Source organism: Primulina eburnea, chromosome 1 (genome assembly GCF_022965805.1).
Source record: "Primulina eburnea isolate SZY01 chromosome 1, ASM2296580v1, whole genome shotgun sequence".
NCBI lineage: Eukaryota > Viridiplantae > Streptophyta > Magnoliopsida > Lamiales > Gesneriaceae > Primulina > Primulina eburnea.
Window position 1 is genome coordinate 49,225,841 of NC_133101.1, and position 16,860 is coordinate 49,242,700.

A 16,860-nucleotide genomic window follows, 5' to 3' on the forward strand; every position below is an offset into this window, starting at 1 on the left:
TTGTACAGTATATCCTTTGCCACATTGTCCAAATTTGCTTTTCTTTTATCCTCAGCATGTCCATTCATCTCCGGGCTTTTCAATTATATGAGGTGCCCCATCGGTGATTGCAACTGCTGTGTTGGCTTTCAATATTTTCATCGGACCTTCACTGATGACATACCACATGTCATCATCTTGTTCAGCTAAGTGAGCCTGCATCCTGATTTTCCAATCATCGAAGTCTTCTTTGGAAAACATAGTGATTTTATTGAAACATGCCATGATAATCAGTTTGAGTAGAAATATTCTGAGACGAGATTCAACCGCTCTGATACCACTTGAAAGGATCGGTTAGAAGGTGATAAGTTTTTAGAAGGGGGGGTTGAATAAACACTCACGGATTATATATATTTTTCGAAGATTGGGTTCAGTTTAGTGACAAACTGACACTCGGTATCTCGTCAGTCGATAACAATCAGTTTAACTGAACAACAGTTGCGGAAGTAAACTGACTGAGAGATAGAATAAATGACTAATAGTAATAACTGAAGTAAAATGCACACGGTTTGTTTCTGGATGTTCGGAGAATAGAATAACTCCTACACCACCCCTTCTATCACGACGATAGGATTTCCACTAAAAACCTTTGATCAAATTTGTACTAACCCACTTCAGTTTGGAATTAACACTACCAAAACTGAAACTCTTAGTTCACAAAAACTTTTACAGTGCGTGACTGAATTTAACACGACTGAATGAATCTAACAATGATTTCAAAGTGCTAACAAGCTCGTAAATATAGCCTTGATTGCTATTGATATATCTGATAAGAGTGAGCTTTTGATATTTGAATACGAGTAGTGATTTTAGCAGCGTAACAGCAAGCTTGAGTAGAATAGTTGTTCGTTCTTGCTTTCATATGATCACTCATCTATGTGAATGGACATCTCGATGCCCTAGTCAATGAAACAGGGCGTTTACGTCACATGCTCTAGTCTCGAGCTCGAGCGACATTTATCCTTGTTTTAGGCGGCTGATTCGACTAGGAACGTGTTCAGAATATACGGTACACTTTCTAATGAGTTTCATGATCTTACTTTGCGACGCAGACCTCATGGTACCTATTGTATATTCAAGAACTTTATTTATGCAGCTTGCATGAGTATACAAATAAAGTATAATGTTATAATCGAATAAAATCGTAAAATATTATTAAAATAAAGATTGTTTTATATTAGAGTCAATAAAAGCCTAGCCACAAGTTGGCTTGCTGGAAACCTATTCTAACGTGATATGTGAACAAATTTTCCTACTTTGGTATCAAAATTCAGCATTCGAATTATCAAACCTTGCATCAAATGTTAAAGAAACTCGACACGATATGATAATCTTGTAGGGCAACTTTGGAGAGAATTTCGTCCAATCGATCTAGTGTCGCCATGTTCCAAAATTCAATTAAAAAATAAATCGATCAAGAAACGAAGGAAATTAACTACATATGAACGGAATAAAAATCAACAGAAGCATGCATAAGAGAATTGTGCTGATTTATATGCGTATTGATTCAACTCAAACTCAAGGATAGAGATGCGCAAGACCATCTTACATGTGAAGACCTACCCATTGCTTAGAGGCTTAGACCTCTCTTGTGATTTCAACCCTGTCAACCATTCCAACAAACATATATACTTGGTGAATATTTAATTTTACGTCTATATTTCTCGATTTTCAATTTAAATGTGAAGAAAATTTGAGAAAACTTCACTTATGAATCATTAGTTGCCTTCAGATAAAAATAAAAATGAAATATTAATTTAATTCAGACTGGACAAAACTCCCTCTTCTACATAAAAATAAAATAAAATGGTGCCATGTAACAAAATAATTAAGATTGAATGACCAAGTCCCCTCAGAATTTCGACAATGTAGCATAATTTGACTATCCCTGTAGTTTTGTGTATATAGAGATATACATGTGTATAGAGAGAGAGAGAGAGAGAGACACACACACACACACACACACACATTGACACATATATATAGATAGGCAGCCACACACAGCATAAGAAAATATTTGAGAATAAAAGACTTCGCAGTGAGTAAAAAAGCTACTGCTATGGTGAATAACTGTACATTTTCAGTAAGATCTTTGGCATACAAGTCTCTCGCTAATACTTTTATTCCAGCAGCATAAGAATTTTTCAAAGATTGGAAAAAAGGAGAATAGGTGACTCGAAACATATTCTTCAGCAGGAAAATCCTCACGAGTAGGAATGTATCTGGAAGACTGTTCATCCGAAACTCCTATCCTCCCGAAAACCAATGTTCTTTCTAGGTGCTCTTGAGCTGTCCACATGCGAAATCTGTAAAAATAGAAGGAATCAGTCAGAAATTTTCATATGAGCCCCTAATCGAGTATACTCACGCCTAGTGTGGCATAACTTCTTGATATAAATGTATCGTGATTATCAGATCATACATGTACACAGACACGCCATGCATAAATACTTTCATGGCGTAGGCATGCACATGCTAACGGCTTTTCAGCACACAAAAGCTTGTGCACGTAAATTTAAAATAATTGTTGGATTTCTAGTTTGATAAAATGTTTCACATTCCTAAAAGTTAAGATGCCAGTAGCTAGTAAAGGATCATTAAAACTCTCCGTTATTAATCTAGAAATATAAATAAAAGTGTATCAAGTCACGCCAGACTGGCCAGGCAAATGTGTGACAGAATTCAAATTGTAACAGTGAAAAATAAAATTCTCATGCAGCAATTAGCACTTATTAAAAAATATCCAACGAGGGGAGGAACACACTCATATGCATGAGCACACATAGATGCTTAGAGAAATTTCAAGAATCCATACAATGTATGATTTCCATTCTATCTTGGCGTGTCCATCGGGGGCACCTTCTGGCGAGGTGTGGCTGCCCACATGCTGAAATATGTGGATGAGAACAGCAGCATCAAGAGCAGCATACTCTAGCTGCATTGGTGTTCAAAAATTGAGAAACTATATATGGACTTCTGAAATTCAAGCAACTTTATAAGAACTTAATCTGCAAATTGATTGATAAAAGAAGACAGGAATAAATTTTTTCATCTAACTTATCCACCAACTAGATCAATCAACATCAGCATCTTCATATAAGCCCTTTATTTGCTTCGAACATTTATTGTTCAGATTGATATTTATTTATGATGATGGCATCAAGCTGGAAGTACATTCTCAGTTTTTTTCTTTTCATAATGGCTAAAAATGCAATATTATACTATGGGTAAAAGTTCCATCTTTCAGTATCACCAACCAAACGAAGCCAGAATGCCTTATCGACAATCGAAACAATATGACAATGGTCAGATATATTCAACAGTATGGCATGTAAGATACAGACTATATGAAAAATAAGAGAACTACCTGATACTGGCTTAAAGGCCGCTGCTCCCAGTTGCTATTTCGTCTCGTTTTATTCAAACTAATTCCCAATATTTTCTATTTCCAAGAACAACATAAAACAAAGTTACTTGACAATTGATAATTAGATCAAATCATTGAGGAACAGAATGAAAGGGACATTTTAGGTTCCAAAATTTCTTAACTGCCAGTTACAAGAAGTTGAGGGCTAGAACAAGAACAATCATGCGTGATAGCTCGTAAAATTACCTCAGCCAGACCAGAAAGTCCACCACGTGGTTCTTTGAACACATTCTGGATATCAAGTAGCATATCATAGTGTTTGAAACAAGTTAATTCTCCATAAGAATGAGCAAGCTGCTTTATATCGCACTGGAAATTGTAGCCTGCAAATTACATTGACCATAGCTGCAGTAAATTTTACCATACCATATTGCCCTAGGCACAAAATCAGTGACCAAAATCAGCATTTGAACAGAAAACAGTGGCTCATGCCATTGGCAATAAAACAAGTAAGTAAAAGCATTTTAAAAAATTTGGTGCTAGTTCAGTATGTGTTAGCATTAGGAAGTACCCAGTATTCCAGCAATCACCTGAAAGAACCAAATCTAATATTTCTTTTTCTTTTTTATTCGAGAACCAAATATCATTTACTTTATATTAGTATACCGATTTATTCCTTGCAGCTTCTTCTTCTAAATAAGGTAGCACTATAATCAAACATATTCCCATACCAAGTTTTAAAATGCTCGGAGATTGCAATACTCTGGAAAGGCACTCATCTAGGACAGTTGGAACATCTTCATGGAGCTTGATGAGGTCAAATATGTAAACCTTTTTGTCAGAGGCAATTTGCATGATAGAAACCTGGAATTAGCAGCAAAATATATAATAATTGGAATGATAATCGATGAAAGCCTTATGAAAATCAGTACACCAAAATCTACAAGGAAACAAATCAAATTTTAATATCCTAACTGTTAGGAATATAATAATTGAATATCGATAAAGTAGGATAATATACTTCCAGGTGGAATAATATATTGTTTCAACATAGTAGATGAGGAAACCTAGATGATATATGTAGTAGATCTAATTTTCAAACTCCTAAGGTTTCTATAGAGCAATCATCAGAAAAGTTGAATCCATAAAAGGAGTTATAGCAACGTTGTAAACAAAAACACAAATAGAAGCAAACTCATGATACAAACAGAGGCCCACTTTTACTAGTTAGGAACAAAGAGACGTCAGACAAGAAGACAAACCCTTGAAAGCAAAGAAGCAGGAAAGATGGAGAGTGAAGTTAAACATAAAGAATGTTTTTTTCCCAGAATCGAAGGAGTTTGATATGTTTCAGTTGCCTCATGTTATCTTTCCAGAGCTAAATAACATTTATGGTTTGATAGTAACGATGAGCAAATATTAGCCCATTATCAAGAAAGCCAAAACAGTGGTGCTTTGATGGAAGAAAGTAAACTTACTTGTTAAAAGGCAAGGGATAAACAGAAAATACCTTATTTGGACTGCTCCCCTTTTCATAATTAGGCTTCCATTCACAGTCAACACCAACAACTTTGCATTCCTCAAAGTAGCAACTTGCATTGCGCAAACCATGGACTTCATCAACCAAAATCACTTCCTTAATAAATAATTCATGCAGTTGCAAATGGCGGCTTGGGAAAGCATCTACCACGAGTTCTATTAAAAAAAATGAAAATCTTGGTGAGGAAAAAAATCTTAAAAAATAAAAAAAAATGTGGTGGTGGAAGGAACTATGCGATTCACATATGAAAACAAACTCAGCAAGTGTAATACTCGAGATTTGTATTCTGTTAATCTGAGATTATGGATTTTGAATTGATGTGATTATAGTTGGACTACTCCGAGACTAGATTGGGTAAAGCATATGAGTTATGCAATAATCGGACAGAAAGTCTGGCGTCGGAGCGGTAGAATATGACCACCCGAGCGCCAGTGCACCACAAGCTTAATATTTGGGCAGAACGTCTGGCTCCCGAGCGGTAGAAAATGACCGCCCGATCGCCAGTGTATGTCAAGTTGAGGTTCGGACAGAACGTTCCGCGCCCGAGCGGTAGTTTTTGACCGCTCGAGCGCCGACTGAAATTCAAGAAGAATAAGCCATGTTTCTTTGACATGCAACTTGATGTATATATATATATATATCCATTTCCTTCAATTCCTTCAGATGAAAAGAAAAGGAACGAGAAAAGTTCGTAGAAATCCTTATGCCTTTACACTTCTTAGATTTGTGATTATACAAGATCCATCCGTCCGACTTCAGTACCGGACTCCTCTTGACACAGGCTTCACAAGGACGTAAGTTTTACTACGTTTTGATATGATTTTAAAATATGTTATTGAAGGAATCATATATGATTCATATATGGTGTTCTTGACATAATAGACATCGTATAATGGAAACCAGATTGAAGAACAAATACCGTATGGAATTGTTATGATTTATCAGATTTAATATGATTGAAATTATACAGATTTGGTATCAGATTATGTTTATCAATTGATTATGAGTTATTGGGATTGGTATATACTGATTTGTATTACCGGTACTTTGGAGTTATACTGTTGTGCCGTCAGAATTTGATAAGACTGAGATGTCTTGATTTGAGTTGTATATTGATACAGTATATTCGATATTGTCATTGCCAGATTGGGTATTGACAGGCTTCGAATTCGAGACTTCGACTTCGTCAGATCAACAGAGAGAAAGGTATAAATCAATGTTAACCGGGAGATCAACTCGAGTCAGATTGGACTTGAGTTTCCCAAAAACCAACATTTTATTGCATGATCTTGCAATTCATGAGATTGATATGTTTAGTCTATTGAGTTATAGCAAAGCGGGTATTGAGTCATGGGCGGAGATGCCTAGTCATTGGCGGATATGCCAAGTCTTTGGCGGATATGTCAAGACACTGGATGTTTGGTTTATATCGATGTTGCGTCGGCTTCTATTGCAGAGATTCGATATAGTGTGCCAATGTCCAAGAACCGGGATCCCTAGATTAGAGATGAGTCGAGTCTGAGTTAACGAGTCACTAGTTGATTTACAGATTTATATCGATTCATGTCTTTCAGATTTTGATACATGTTATTGATGTCTATTTCATGCTTTTATATCTGATATATGATTGCATGTATACATTATTTATACTGAGAATGTTATTCTCACCGAAGTTATCCGGCTGTTGTTGTGTTTGTATGTGTGCATGACAGCAGGTGGGACAGGATCAGGGTCAAGAGGAGGATGAGAGGACAGTTAGCGTGGAGATCCGGATCAGAAGTAGATAGGCTTCAGCACTTGATATATAGTAGTTGAACCCTAGTTTGATTTTAATGTATTGATTACAAGACATGTACTTTACTTTCGATATGTATATCAGATTGATTCCATTACGTCGCATTTGTATAAAAAAAAAATTAGACCCTGTTTATCATAATTGATCAAATTAATCCCAAAGATGATTAAGAAATGAATTAGCGTCCGGGTCCCCATAGCAAGAATCACAACGACCCACCCGTTGGTCATCACCTGGTATAATAAGTAGCCTGGAATCACTGCCTCCAAAATTTTATCATCCAACGGTTTGAGATTTTGAGTTAGCATAAAATATGTCTGTACTTGTCTACTTGATAGATAATGTTTATATTATCCAAATATACTCAGAGAGCTTTCAGTAACATTTGGAATATCAAGTAAATAATCACTGTTAGAAACGAAATATCTCACTTCATGCAATCCACTTAAACAAGATTCCGCATTATTTGTTCAGATGCATCACATAGGATTGTATTCCAACTTCAGGAATTAATTAATATTACTAGTCAAAAGGTGGCTAGTAGAGAATCTTGGTAATGCCTGCATCTGATTCACTCAAAGAAAAAGGAAAATTCATAATAGAAGCATTTATTAAAAACAAGGGTACACCTACAAAGTGGGTGGAGGACACAGAATATGAGTTCCCAATTTCAGACCTTGATGACTCTTGACAGGTTTTTGCCAGGAGTTTGAAGTAACACCACCAGGAAAAAGTTTAACCTTTCTACTGTATTGGCATACCTTTGAACCTCGAGAATCCTTCAAGGGAATAGCGCACACAAAGCTCTTCAACCTTTTCAAAATAGCCAGCTTCCATCGCTAAATAAACCTAACAATTATAACAAATATGAGTAATGTATGTAGTTCAGCGCACAGTTCACATTTTAAACCTAGTTTTATTGAGAAACTTGTAAATGGAATTCTGTAACAGGGAATGTGACCATTTATGCATTCATATGTTGCAATCATAGTACAAGTTCCCTGTACCAGAAAAATACACTAAGAGCTTTATCTTCTGGACAGTAACAAATGCTGTTTTTCCTTATTTTTCAATTGTTTTAAAAAGTTATTATTGATAGTAAGTCATAACTTACATTTCCAAAAGAACAATACCAAGCTTGTATCATGTCGTAATAAAGGATACAAGTTATTTTAACCTCCACTAGAAGTGAATGAGAAATTTCAGTAAGCTACTCCACCTATGATCCAAAAAAAAAAAATGTTCCATCATTTTGTATTCATGGTACCTACCAAATACTTGAGAAGATGCCCATCACCCTTTGCTCTAGCCTCTGCTATCTCCCAGACACCTTTTTCTGCTAGCTTCTTCAGCGAGCTGCAATCATGTACAAAACTGTCATCCTGAGTCTGGGAGACTATGCTCAGCATAAATTAAGAATTGGGACCCGGAGCAATTAACAGATTAGCTTGCCTTTCTTTCCCCTGAAGATATAATTCTGGGAATTCATTACGCAAATTATACTTCTTTATAACAGCATAAGCAGGTTGCATGAGCTTCTGGTGGTTATATTCATGAACAAGTAAGCACAATGTTGGCTTCCCCAAAAATGCGGCCCACTTTTCCGCTGCTTTGAATTGTTGACCTTTCATCATTTTTAGTAGCAACGAGTCTCCAGGCTCGCGGATAGCGAATTGTATCAACAGATCAACAGCAGTCAAATATGACTGAAACTCTATCAACCTGAAAACATATTTCTCAACCACTTCTTTTCCCGTCTCCATTTTATTATTTCCCTCCATGTGAATATTAAGCATAGCAATTTCAATATCTACTAAATTGACGAAAAAAGTTTGAACTACTTTAATTAGAATCCCTTCATCAATTAGAATACTTCCTCCAGCAAAACCCACAAACATTTTGGCAACATAAACTTTTGCCTTCTGAACGTCTTCACCACAATATCCCGATTTTAGGAAATGGCGAAGTGCAGATAGTACCAAATGACTGAAGCCATCAGGATATGAATCAACTAAGGGCATTATGCAGATGCAACAAGCAATAAAAGTAGCTGGTCCAGCTTGAGAATTGTTGAGCAGAACTAGGTGCACTTGTTTCTGTAAAGCACGGAACTTCACAGCTGCTTTGCATGTTCCTGCAAATGAATTTTCCATCCTTGAACAAACTGTAGAAATGAAACACAAAAATAAAGGGCAACCAGATGTACATTACACTCTGACTTCAAATTTTCGTATAGCTTCATAATCTTAAAATTTTAAGTTAATTTATTCGTTAATTTATCCATTGTTTGTGACCAAAGAGTTGAGAATGAAAAAGGTATTGCACTATTGCCATTTCATATCATTGAAAGGTATTATTGCCAGCTCACTTCGTAATCACTTGTTATAACAAAAACAAATTATTGACAAACTGGCATTAGCACCTAAATTCACTTTACTTAGTTCAAAATATTAAAAAATAGTCTACCTCAAAGTTTTTTTTATTTACCTAAAAAATAAGGGTTTACGGAAATGTATGATAAGGAACATTAAGAATTAGCTAAAAATGCCTACAATAAACAGCAAACCAAAAATTTGAATCATAGAATCTATTGATATCTGACTGGTTGAAAAACTTCGAAGAAGTTTCTGAGCATAATTTGAAGTAGCCCACTGACTCTACAAAAAATAAAGACTAATCACAAGCCAATCAGAAAAAAAATAAATAAAGGAACAAAGAAATGTGAATATTTGATGAAAAGAATATTAAGTTGTTGAACAAAACTAATCACTAAAATGCACGATAATCAGTCAGCTACCTTTTTCAACTAGATGAAGGTCAAAATTCTAAGTTCAATATTCCCACCTATAAAGCTAAAATATCCTGTCCTGTCTATATAATAGACATGAAGCAACCTATATTTAGTTACTTCCTCTTCAAGCCATGTAAAATTCAGAAAAGATAATTATTGAGACATACTCATCAGAAACAAGTTCAGAAGGCCGGCTGAATTTACCATAAGCATAACATTCTTTAAGAAGATATAAGAAAACCAAAGGCGAAACATGAGAGAGATCAAAGAATGCATGTTTTGACATGGTAGTTTGCATCTTTACACGTCTTCCATCCATTCCAATGGTTACAAAAGAAAAAACCTACAGGAAATACAAAAAGCTTTTATTAGATTAATATTTAATACAATTTATATATGAGTGCTAATAAATTCACAAGAATGGCAAAAAAAGTTGCTTCTTTCTCGTGTTTTCAACCTAGATACACCGCTTTTATATGATCACCATTATTCGCAACACATTAATCTAATATATAATAAAAATACTCTGATACCTGCATTTTGTTCGACTATATTGAGATGGCATGAAACAACTTGCAACTGATATTTAATTGCCTGTGTTTTGTGAGTTTCTGGGATTGTGAAGCTTAAGTCATCGTTATATATGTTTTACGACTTAAAAATTAGATTTATTTCAGGACCATGACTTTAATTTCTTTTATTTGAGGAAAGACGCATACAGGATAGGTCAATCTGATAGCTCTGTGAATCAGCTTACTCAATTTTGTTCTATCTCAACGTTTCATATATGACTTTTGGTCAATTAACTGAACTAAGTTTTGAGAATTGGAACTGCCAACCAGTATTAGAATATTTGTCTGCACAGATATACAGAAGTGATATTATCTAATTCTATTAATCCTTAAAAACAATATCAAGTCCACTATCAGATCATCAATTAACAATTGTTTTTCAGAATATATACAGGAAAAAAATATTTTGTAAAGCTTTTATCCCAGTGAAAAATACAAACAGTTAGCGCCCTGACTTTCCACTTCGAGAATTGAAATTCTGAATCACTTAGAATCTTGAATTAACTAACATTAAAAGATTCTATACAATGTTATCGCCTTAAACTTTGGCACGGTAGTGGCCGTTCCCGATCCAACGAACACTGAGCCCAACCATTCAACTTCACAAAGTTTTGTCAAATAAATTCAATCAATGGCCCAAAAACTATCTGCAAGTTACAAGTTTAATTTTCGCATGTCCTGAATTTGACAGATTGTGTAGTCTATATAAATTTGCAAAACTCACTCGATACCAATCCAAAACACGCAAGACCTGTGCCAAATGAAAGTTAACTAAATGATCAAAAACTTTCATTTGAAAGCCAATTCGAAATTTTATGGATTTTTTGTCATATTTCGTATGAACGCAGCACCAGTGCACCGCCCCTAGGTGAATTCAACTTTTGGACCCATTTCTAAAACTTAAGCATATCTTGCTCATTTTAAATCCAAATAGTGTGATTCCAAACCCTTTTACAGCTAACTTAAATTAGTAAAACTCCCATTTGGACTATTACTTCAATTTCCGAACACACAAGAACATATGCATAAGCCTCAGCCCAAAATTCGACTCAAATTCCTAATTCAGATTAAATTCAAACTCCAACTCAGAAATTACCACCTCATTACTTTAAAGTTCTGCCGGAATCCAAAGCCAAAATCCAGTAAGAACCAATTTGCAGCTCGGGTTTCAGCCGGGAATTTTCTGCCACAGGAGAAACTTCGGACTTCCCCTTCGATTCTCTGCTAGCGTCGAAATTCTATGGCTTAAACTCCGTAATCATTCGCAATGTGATTGGATGCATAAAATGGTAGAAATGGATTTTAAAATAGAATTGGAATTCGGAAATTCATCAATTTGGAAGTATTTTGTGTTTAGTTTGAATTTTAAAATTTTATTTATAATTAATTTTTTGTTTGAAAAAAAAAAATTTGAATCTGAAATTTTAAAATTCTATTACAATAATTTAATTATTTTTTTACAAAAATCAATATTTAAAATATATTACTCGTATGATTAAAAAAATTTTATCATATATTTTTAATATAATTTTAATTATATATTTGTATTATACAAATTACATAAACTTTTATATAATTGATTAACTAATATAAACGAATAAAATATATTCAAATTTAAATTCTATGAAATAAATTATTTCAAAATTAAATATTTAACCTGATCCTAATTTTATAAATAGAAAAATATAATATTGTTGAATAAAAAATTGTTTAATATTAATGACAACTATAATGATAGATCTCAAGAATAAAATATGTTAAATAAAAAATAAATAAATTTGTCATTTAATCAAACAATTACATATAAAGATGGCAGAAGGATAACAATTTAAAAAAATTTGTTATGAATTTTTTTGGTATTATCCAAATTCAAATCACATCAAATCTGACCAGTTTTAAGAAGAATTTTGTTTATACACAATGAAATCCAGTTATTGTTGGCATTTTCATGGAAAATGCATTAATATAACGAATAGGTCTCTTGTGAGACAGTCTCACGAATCTTTGTTTGTGAGACGGGTCACCCTTATGATATTTACATATTAGCATAAAAAGTAATATTTTTTCATGGATGACCCAAATAAGAGATCTGTCTCACAAAATACGACATGTGAGACGGTCTCATAGAAGTTTTTGCCTAATATGATTTATTCATGTCATATAATTTGTAAGGCCTTAAAATTTATTATTAATCACATCAAGAAAATCAATAAATATAAATTAAGGAAACTAGAATATATATATATATATATATATATATATATATATATATATATATATATATATATATATATATATATACATACATACATACATACATATATATATATATATTTCTATACGTGCATACACATATATGGCATATTACGGATGAAGTGGATACACATAGCCAATAACTAAAAAAATGAATTTTTATAAAAAAAATTAAAATAATAATAATTATTATTATAATAGACGTCCCTACTCCCTACAAAGCTCAAGGGGACAAATGATATATATAATATTACATTAAGAGAGGTGAAATAGTGAAAGAATTTCCCAGTAGATGTGAAATAAAAACAACTTGTCATATCATTATACGGATAACCTTACTAAGGAAGGAAGAATCCTCTATAAAAAGAAGGGAAGAAAGGATTTTCTAACATAGAACCGAACCCTTCAAAAAATAATAATAATAATAATCTAATAAAGTAATAACAAAGTGAAGCAACTCTCCATCATTATTGGTTTCATTACTAGTATTTTATCTACTTTAAAGATATAATATATCTAGATATTACGTAAATGAGCCAAAAGAACAATCTAATATGTATAATAACTATAAACTTTTGTTTCATGTAGGTGCCTAAAACATAGTATTAGTTATATATATGTACACACACATATATATATATATATATATATATATATATATATATATATATATATATATAATGATTTGAAGATTTTCAGATATTTACTACTAAAATATGGAGTCTTAATGCTTACAAGATCAATTTTTTTTATGTGGAGTAATTAAGAAAATGTTGTGGGGACCCGGACGCTAATCAAGTTCTTAATCATCATTGGAACTAATTAATCAATTAGAAACAGGGTCTAAAATTTTTTTAAAAAATACGGAACGTAGTGGAATCAAACTAATATACATATCAGTATAAAATACAATACAAGTCATGTACTGCATGCATTCAAAATAAACTAAGGGTCAACATCTAAATATCCAGTGTCAAAACCCTATATACATCCAAGTCCGAAGTCTCCACTCTATCACGATCTCTCCTCATCTCCTGGACCCTGATCTTGTCCCACCTGTTGTCATGTACACATACAGACAAGACAACAGCCGGATAACTCCGGTGAGAATAAATCACAATATAAATCAACGAAACATGCAATCATATAAACAAATATAAAGCATGTAATCAAGTAACAGTAATATGTATCAAAATCTAAAACATAATTACAATTCTACAATTCAGACTAGACCCAATCCTAGTCTAGGGATCCCGGTTTCCAAATGTAGTGTTCCTATATCGAATTCCGTAATAGAAGGAACTCTGTTCCTATTACTCGATATAACCAAATATGGTGTTCCTATATCGAATTCCGTAATAGAAGAATTTCAATCCTAATTACTCGATATAACCAACATCCGGTGTCCTGACCTATCCGTCATGGACTGTAGCTCTATCGCTAATATCCCATCTTGAGACATCGTGCAATGTTCCCGTGGCGATTCCACCACTATCAGGAACTTCTGTCACAAGATTACTCATCTGATACCTGCTATCTATAATTCAAGAAAACAAGTATATTAGTCAAATCAATGCAAATATCAATGCAATAAAGTAAAGTATGTGATTTAGGGAAACTCAAGTATAATCCGACTCAAGTCGATCTCCCAATACCACATTGACTTATACCTCTCTTTCGTCGGTTTCTGGCTCAGTCGATGTCCCGAACTCACGATATGTCTGGCAATGACAATATCAATAATCTCATGTCAATATACCTTTCAAATCAATAATAATCTGATCAATCTTGATTTAATTCAAAATCAACGGCATAATGGTACAAACTCAGTATCCCCGTCAATACCATATCACCAGATAACAGTTACAATCCATAATCCATATTCAATACAATCCGTAATCCAATCACAATTCAAATCTGTCTGGTATAAATCAATATACCCTAAAAATTCATAACAATTCCATAATCAGTCTGTTTCTTAATCTGACTTCGATTCTATGATGTCTAATATGTCAAGAACAACATATATGAGTTTCATTAAATTTTGACAATATCATAATTCCAAAACATGTCAAAACGTAGTAAAACTTACGTCCAGTTGTAGCCTACATTGCCAGGAACTCAATACCGAAGTCGGATTCAAAATCTAACGGACGGATTTCTCGCAAAAGGCGTAAGGATTTTCATCAAATTCCCTCAGACCTTTTCTCGATTTCTGCTGATTTTTCGAAGGCATCCTACCCTATATATATCATTGCGTGCATGTCATGAGGTGTCACAATTTTGGCAAAACACGTAGCACCGCGGGTGCGGTCCTGCACCGCAGGTGCGGTCTTGTTCTCACCGCGGGTGCGGTCTCAGTTTTTCAAAAATTGCTACCCTACTGGAATTGCACCGCGGGTGCGGTGTCTTCCTGAGCACGGGTGCGGTGTTGCTTCGGCAACACATGCTGAAATTCAAAATAAATAGCCGCACATTCTCTTAAATCGTGTCTCAGTTGGCCCTTTCGTAATCACGTTAAATTATAAGTCAATAATCCTTGATTAACAGTGATTAATTCTCGGGCATTACATTTCTCCCCCCCTAAGATACGATTTCGTCCTCGAAATCACAGGCATCTCATTCGTATCAATAAGGAGTATATACAGAAAATGTACAAGAAATGTAATAAACTTTTACATCAGTGAAACAATGCTGGGAATTCTTGTCTCATGTCAAATTCAGTCTCCCACGTGGCTTCTTCAACCCCATGACGAGTCCATTGAACTTTTACAAGAGGAATCGTCTTTGTTCTGAGCTGTTTTTCTTTACGATCGATAATCCGGATCGGTTTCTCGACATAACTCAATGTCTCATCCAGCTCGGTCTCGTCTGGTTGCATCACATGAGAATCATCAGGAAGATATTTCCTCAGCATCGATACATGAAAGACATCATGTATTTCAGATAATGAAGGCGGCAAGGCGAGTCGATATGCACGATCTCCTATCTTTTCAAGAATCTCATAAGGACCCACATATCTCGGAGACAATTTTCCTTTCTTGCCAAATCTGACAACACCTCTGAAAGGAGAAATCTTTAGGAATACTCGGTCTCCTACCTCGAATACCAACGGTCGTCGTCTGAGGTTGGCATATTTGGCTTGTCGGTCCTGAGCTGCCTTCATTTTCTTCTGAATCAATTTAACTTTCTCGGTCATATCTCTGATCATATCCGGTCCAGTCTCAGGAACTTCAGAGATATCATCCCAATAAAGCGGGAATCTGTATTTCTTTTCGTACAACGCTTCAAATGGAGACATCTCAATACTCGTCTGATAGCTGTTGTTGTACGAAAACTCGCAAAGTGGCAATGCATCTTGCCAGTTAGTGCTAAAATCAAGTACTACAGCTCTCAGCATATCCTCCAACGTCTGAATTGTCCGTTCTGACTGTCCATCAGTCTGAGAATGATATGCGGTACTCAAATGTAACTTTGTACCGAGAGCTTGCTGCAAACTCTGCCAGAAGTGCGAAGTAAACCGAGGATCACGGTCTGACACAATCGACTTCGGCACTCCATGCAGTCTAATCACTTCCTTGACATAAACATCGGCCATCTGATCATATCTGTAGGTCATTTTGTATGGAATAAAACATGCAGATTTGGTCAATCTGTCAATCACGACCCAAATCGCATCACAACCTCTGGAGGATCTCGGTAACTGCGTCACAAAGTCCATGGAAATGTGATCCCATTTCCATTCAGGAATGGACAAACTTTGCAACAATCCTCCTGGCTTCTTTCTTTCAGCCTTCACCTGTTGGCAATTCAGACACTTTGATACAAATGTAGCAATGTCCGCTTTCATTTGTTTCCACCAGTATTGGGTCTTCAAGTCAATATACATTTTCCTGCCACCAGGATGAATGCTAAAACGACTGTTGTGCGCTTCTGTCAGTATTCGCTGTCTCAAATCTGAAACATTTGGCACAACAAGACGATTATTCACATACAAAATGCCATTTCTCACCTGATATTCCGATTGATGTCCCGCTCTGATCATAACAATCAAATTCTGTATGTTCTGATCAACCTTCTGTGCCTCTTTGATTCTCAATATCAATTCTGGTTCAACTTGAATTGTATATAATCTCAGAGGCTGACAATCTGTTTCAAAAGCTAATCCAGACAAACAACAGTCTTCTATCAAATTCGAGACACCTATCGTCGATAAGGATAGTGCACATACCTTTCGACTCAGCGCATCTGCTGCTGCATTGGACTTCCCTGGATAGTATTTGATTTCACAATCAAAGTCTTTCAGTAAATCCAGCCATCTCCGCTGTCTCATATTCAGCTCTGATTGCGAAAACAGATATTTCAAGCTTTTATGATCAGAATAGATTTCGAATTTCTCACCGTAAAGGTAATGTCGCCATATCTTCAAAGCAAAGACTATGGCTGCCAATTCAAGATCATGAATTGGGTAACGAGTTTCATGGGGTTTCAGCTGTCTTGAGG

The 16,860-nt window shown here is 34.8% G+C and overlaps 1 protein-coding gene across 5 annotated transcripts; it reads right to left on the reverse strand.

Annotated features, from left to right (window-relative positions):
- Positions 1-2,264: 2,264 nt before the first annotated feature.
- LOC140830239 (uncharacterized) lies at positions 2,265-11,420 on the reverse strand. Of its 5 annotated transcripts, XM_073193531.1 has the most exons (12): positions 11,204-11,420; positions 10,252-10,389; positions 9,737-9,875; positions 8,194-8,875; positions 8,013-8,097; positions 7,503-7,590; positions 4,917-5,101; positions 4,138-4,270; positions 3,653-3,789; positions 3,407-3,481; positions 2,855-2,974; positions 2,265-2,345 (listed from the first exon to the last, which is right to left on the reverse strand). In XM_073193531.1, exons 3-12 carry the CDS (start codon positions 9,849-9,851, stop codon positions 2,274-2,276), a joined length of 1,692 nt encoding a protein of 563 aa, XP_073049632.1. In that variant the 5' UTR covers positions 9,852-9,875; positions 10,252-10,389; positions 11,204-11,420; the 3' UTR covers positions 2,265-2,273. The 5 variants fall into 5 exon arrangements, with proteins under 5 accessions (XP_073049632.1, XP_073049628.1, XP_073049625.1 ...); XM_073193527.1 differs by lacking the exon at positions 10,252-10,389 and having other exon boundaries at positions 11,204-11,419; XM_073193524.1 differs by lacking the exons at positions 10,252-10,389; positions 11,204-11,420 and adding an exon at positions 9,344-9,398 and having other exon boundaries at positions 9,737-9,876.
- Positions 11,421-16,860: the final 5,440 nt, after the last annotated feature.

Coding starts and splice junctions, on each gene's coding strand:
- LOC140830239 (XM_073193524.1), bottom strand. CDS start 9,808: ATGCATTCTTTGATCTCTCTCATGTTTCGCCTTTGGTTTTCTTATATC. Junction 7,591..8,012: donor GGCATCTTCTCAAGTATTTG/GTAGGTACCATG, acceptor TATAATTGTTAG/GTTTATTTAGCGATGGAAGC. Junction 3,482..3,652: donor GACTTTCTGGTCTGGCTGAG/GTAATTTTACGA, acceptor TCTTGGAAATAG/AAAATATTGGGAATTAGTTT.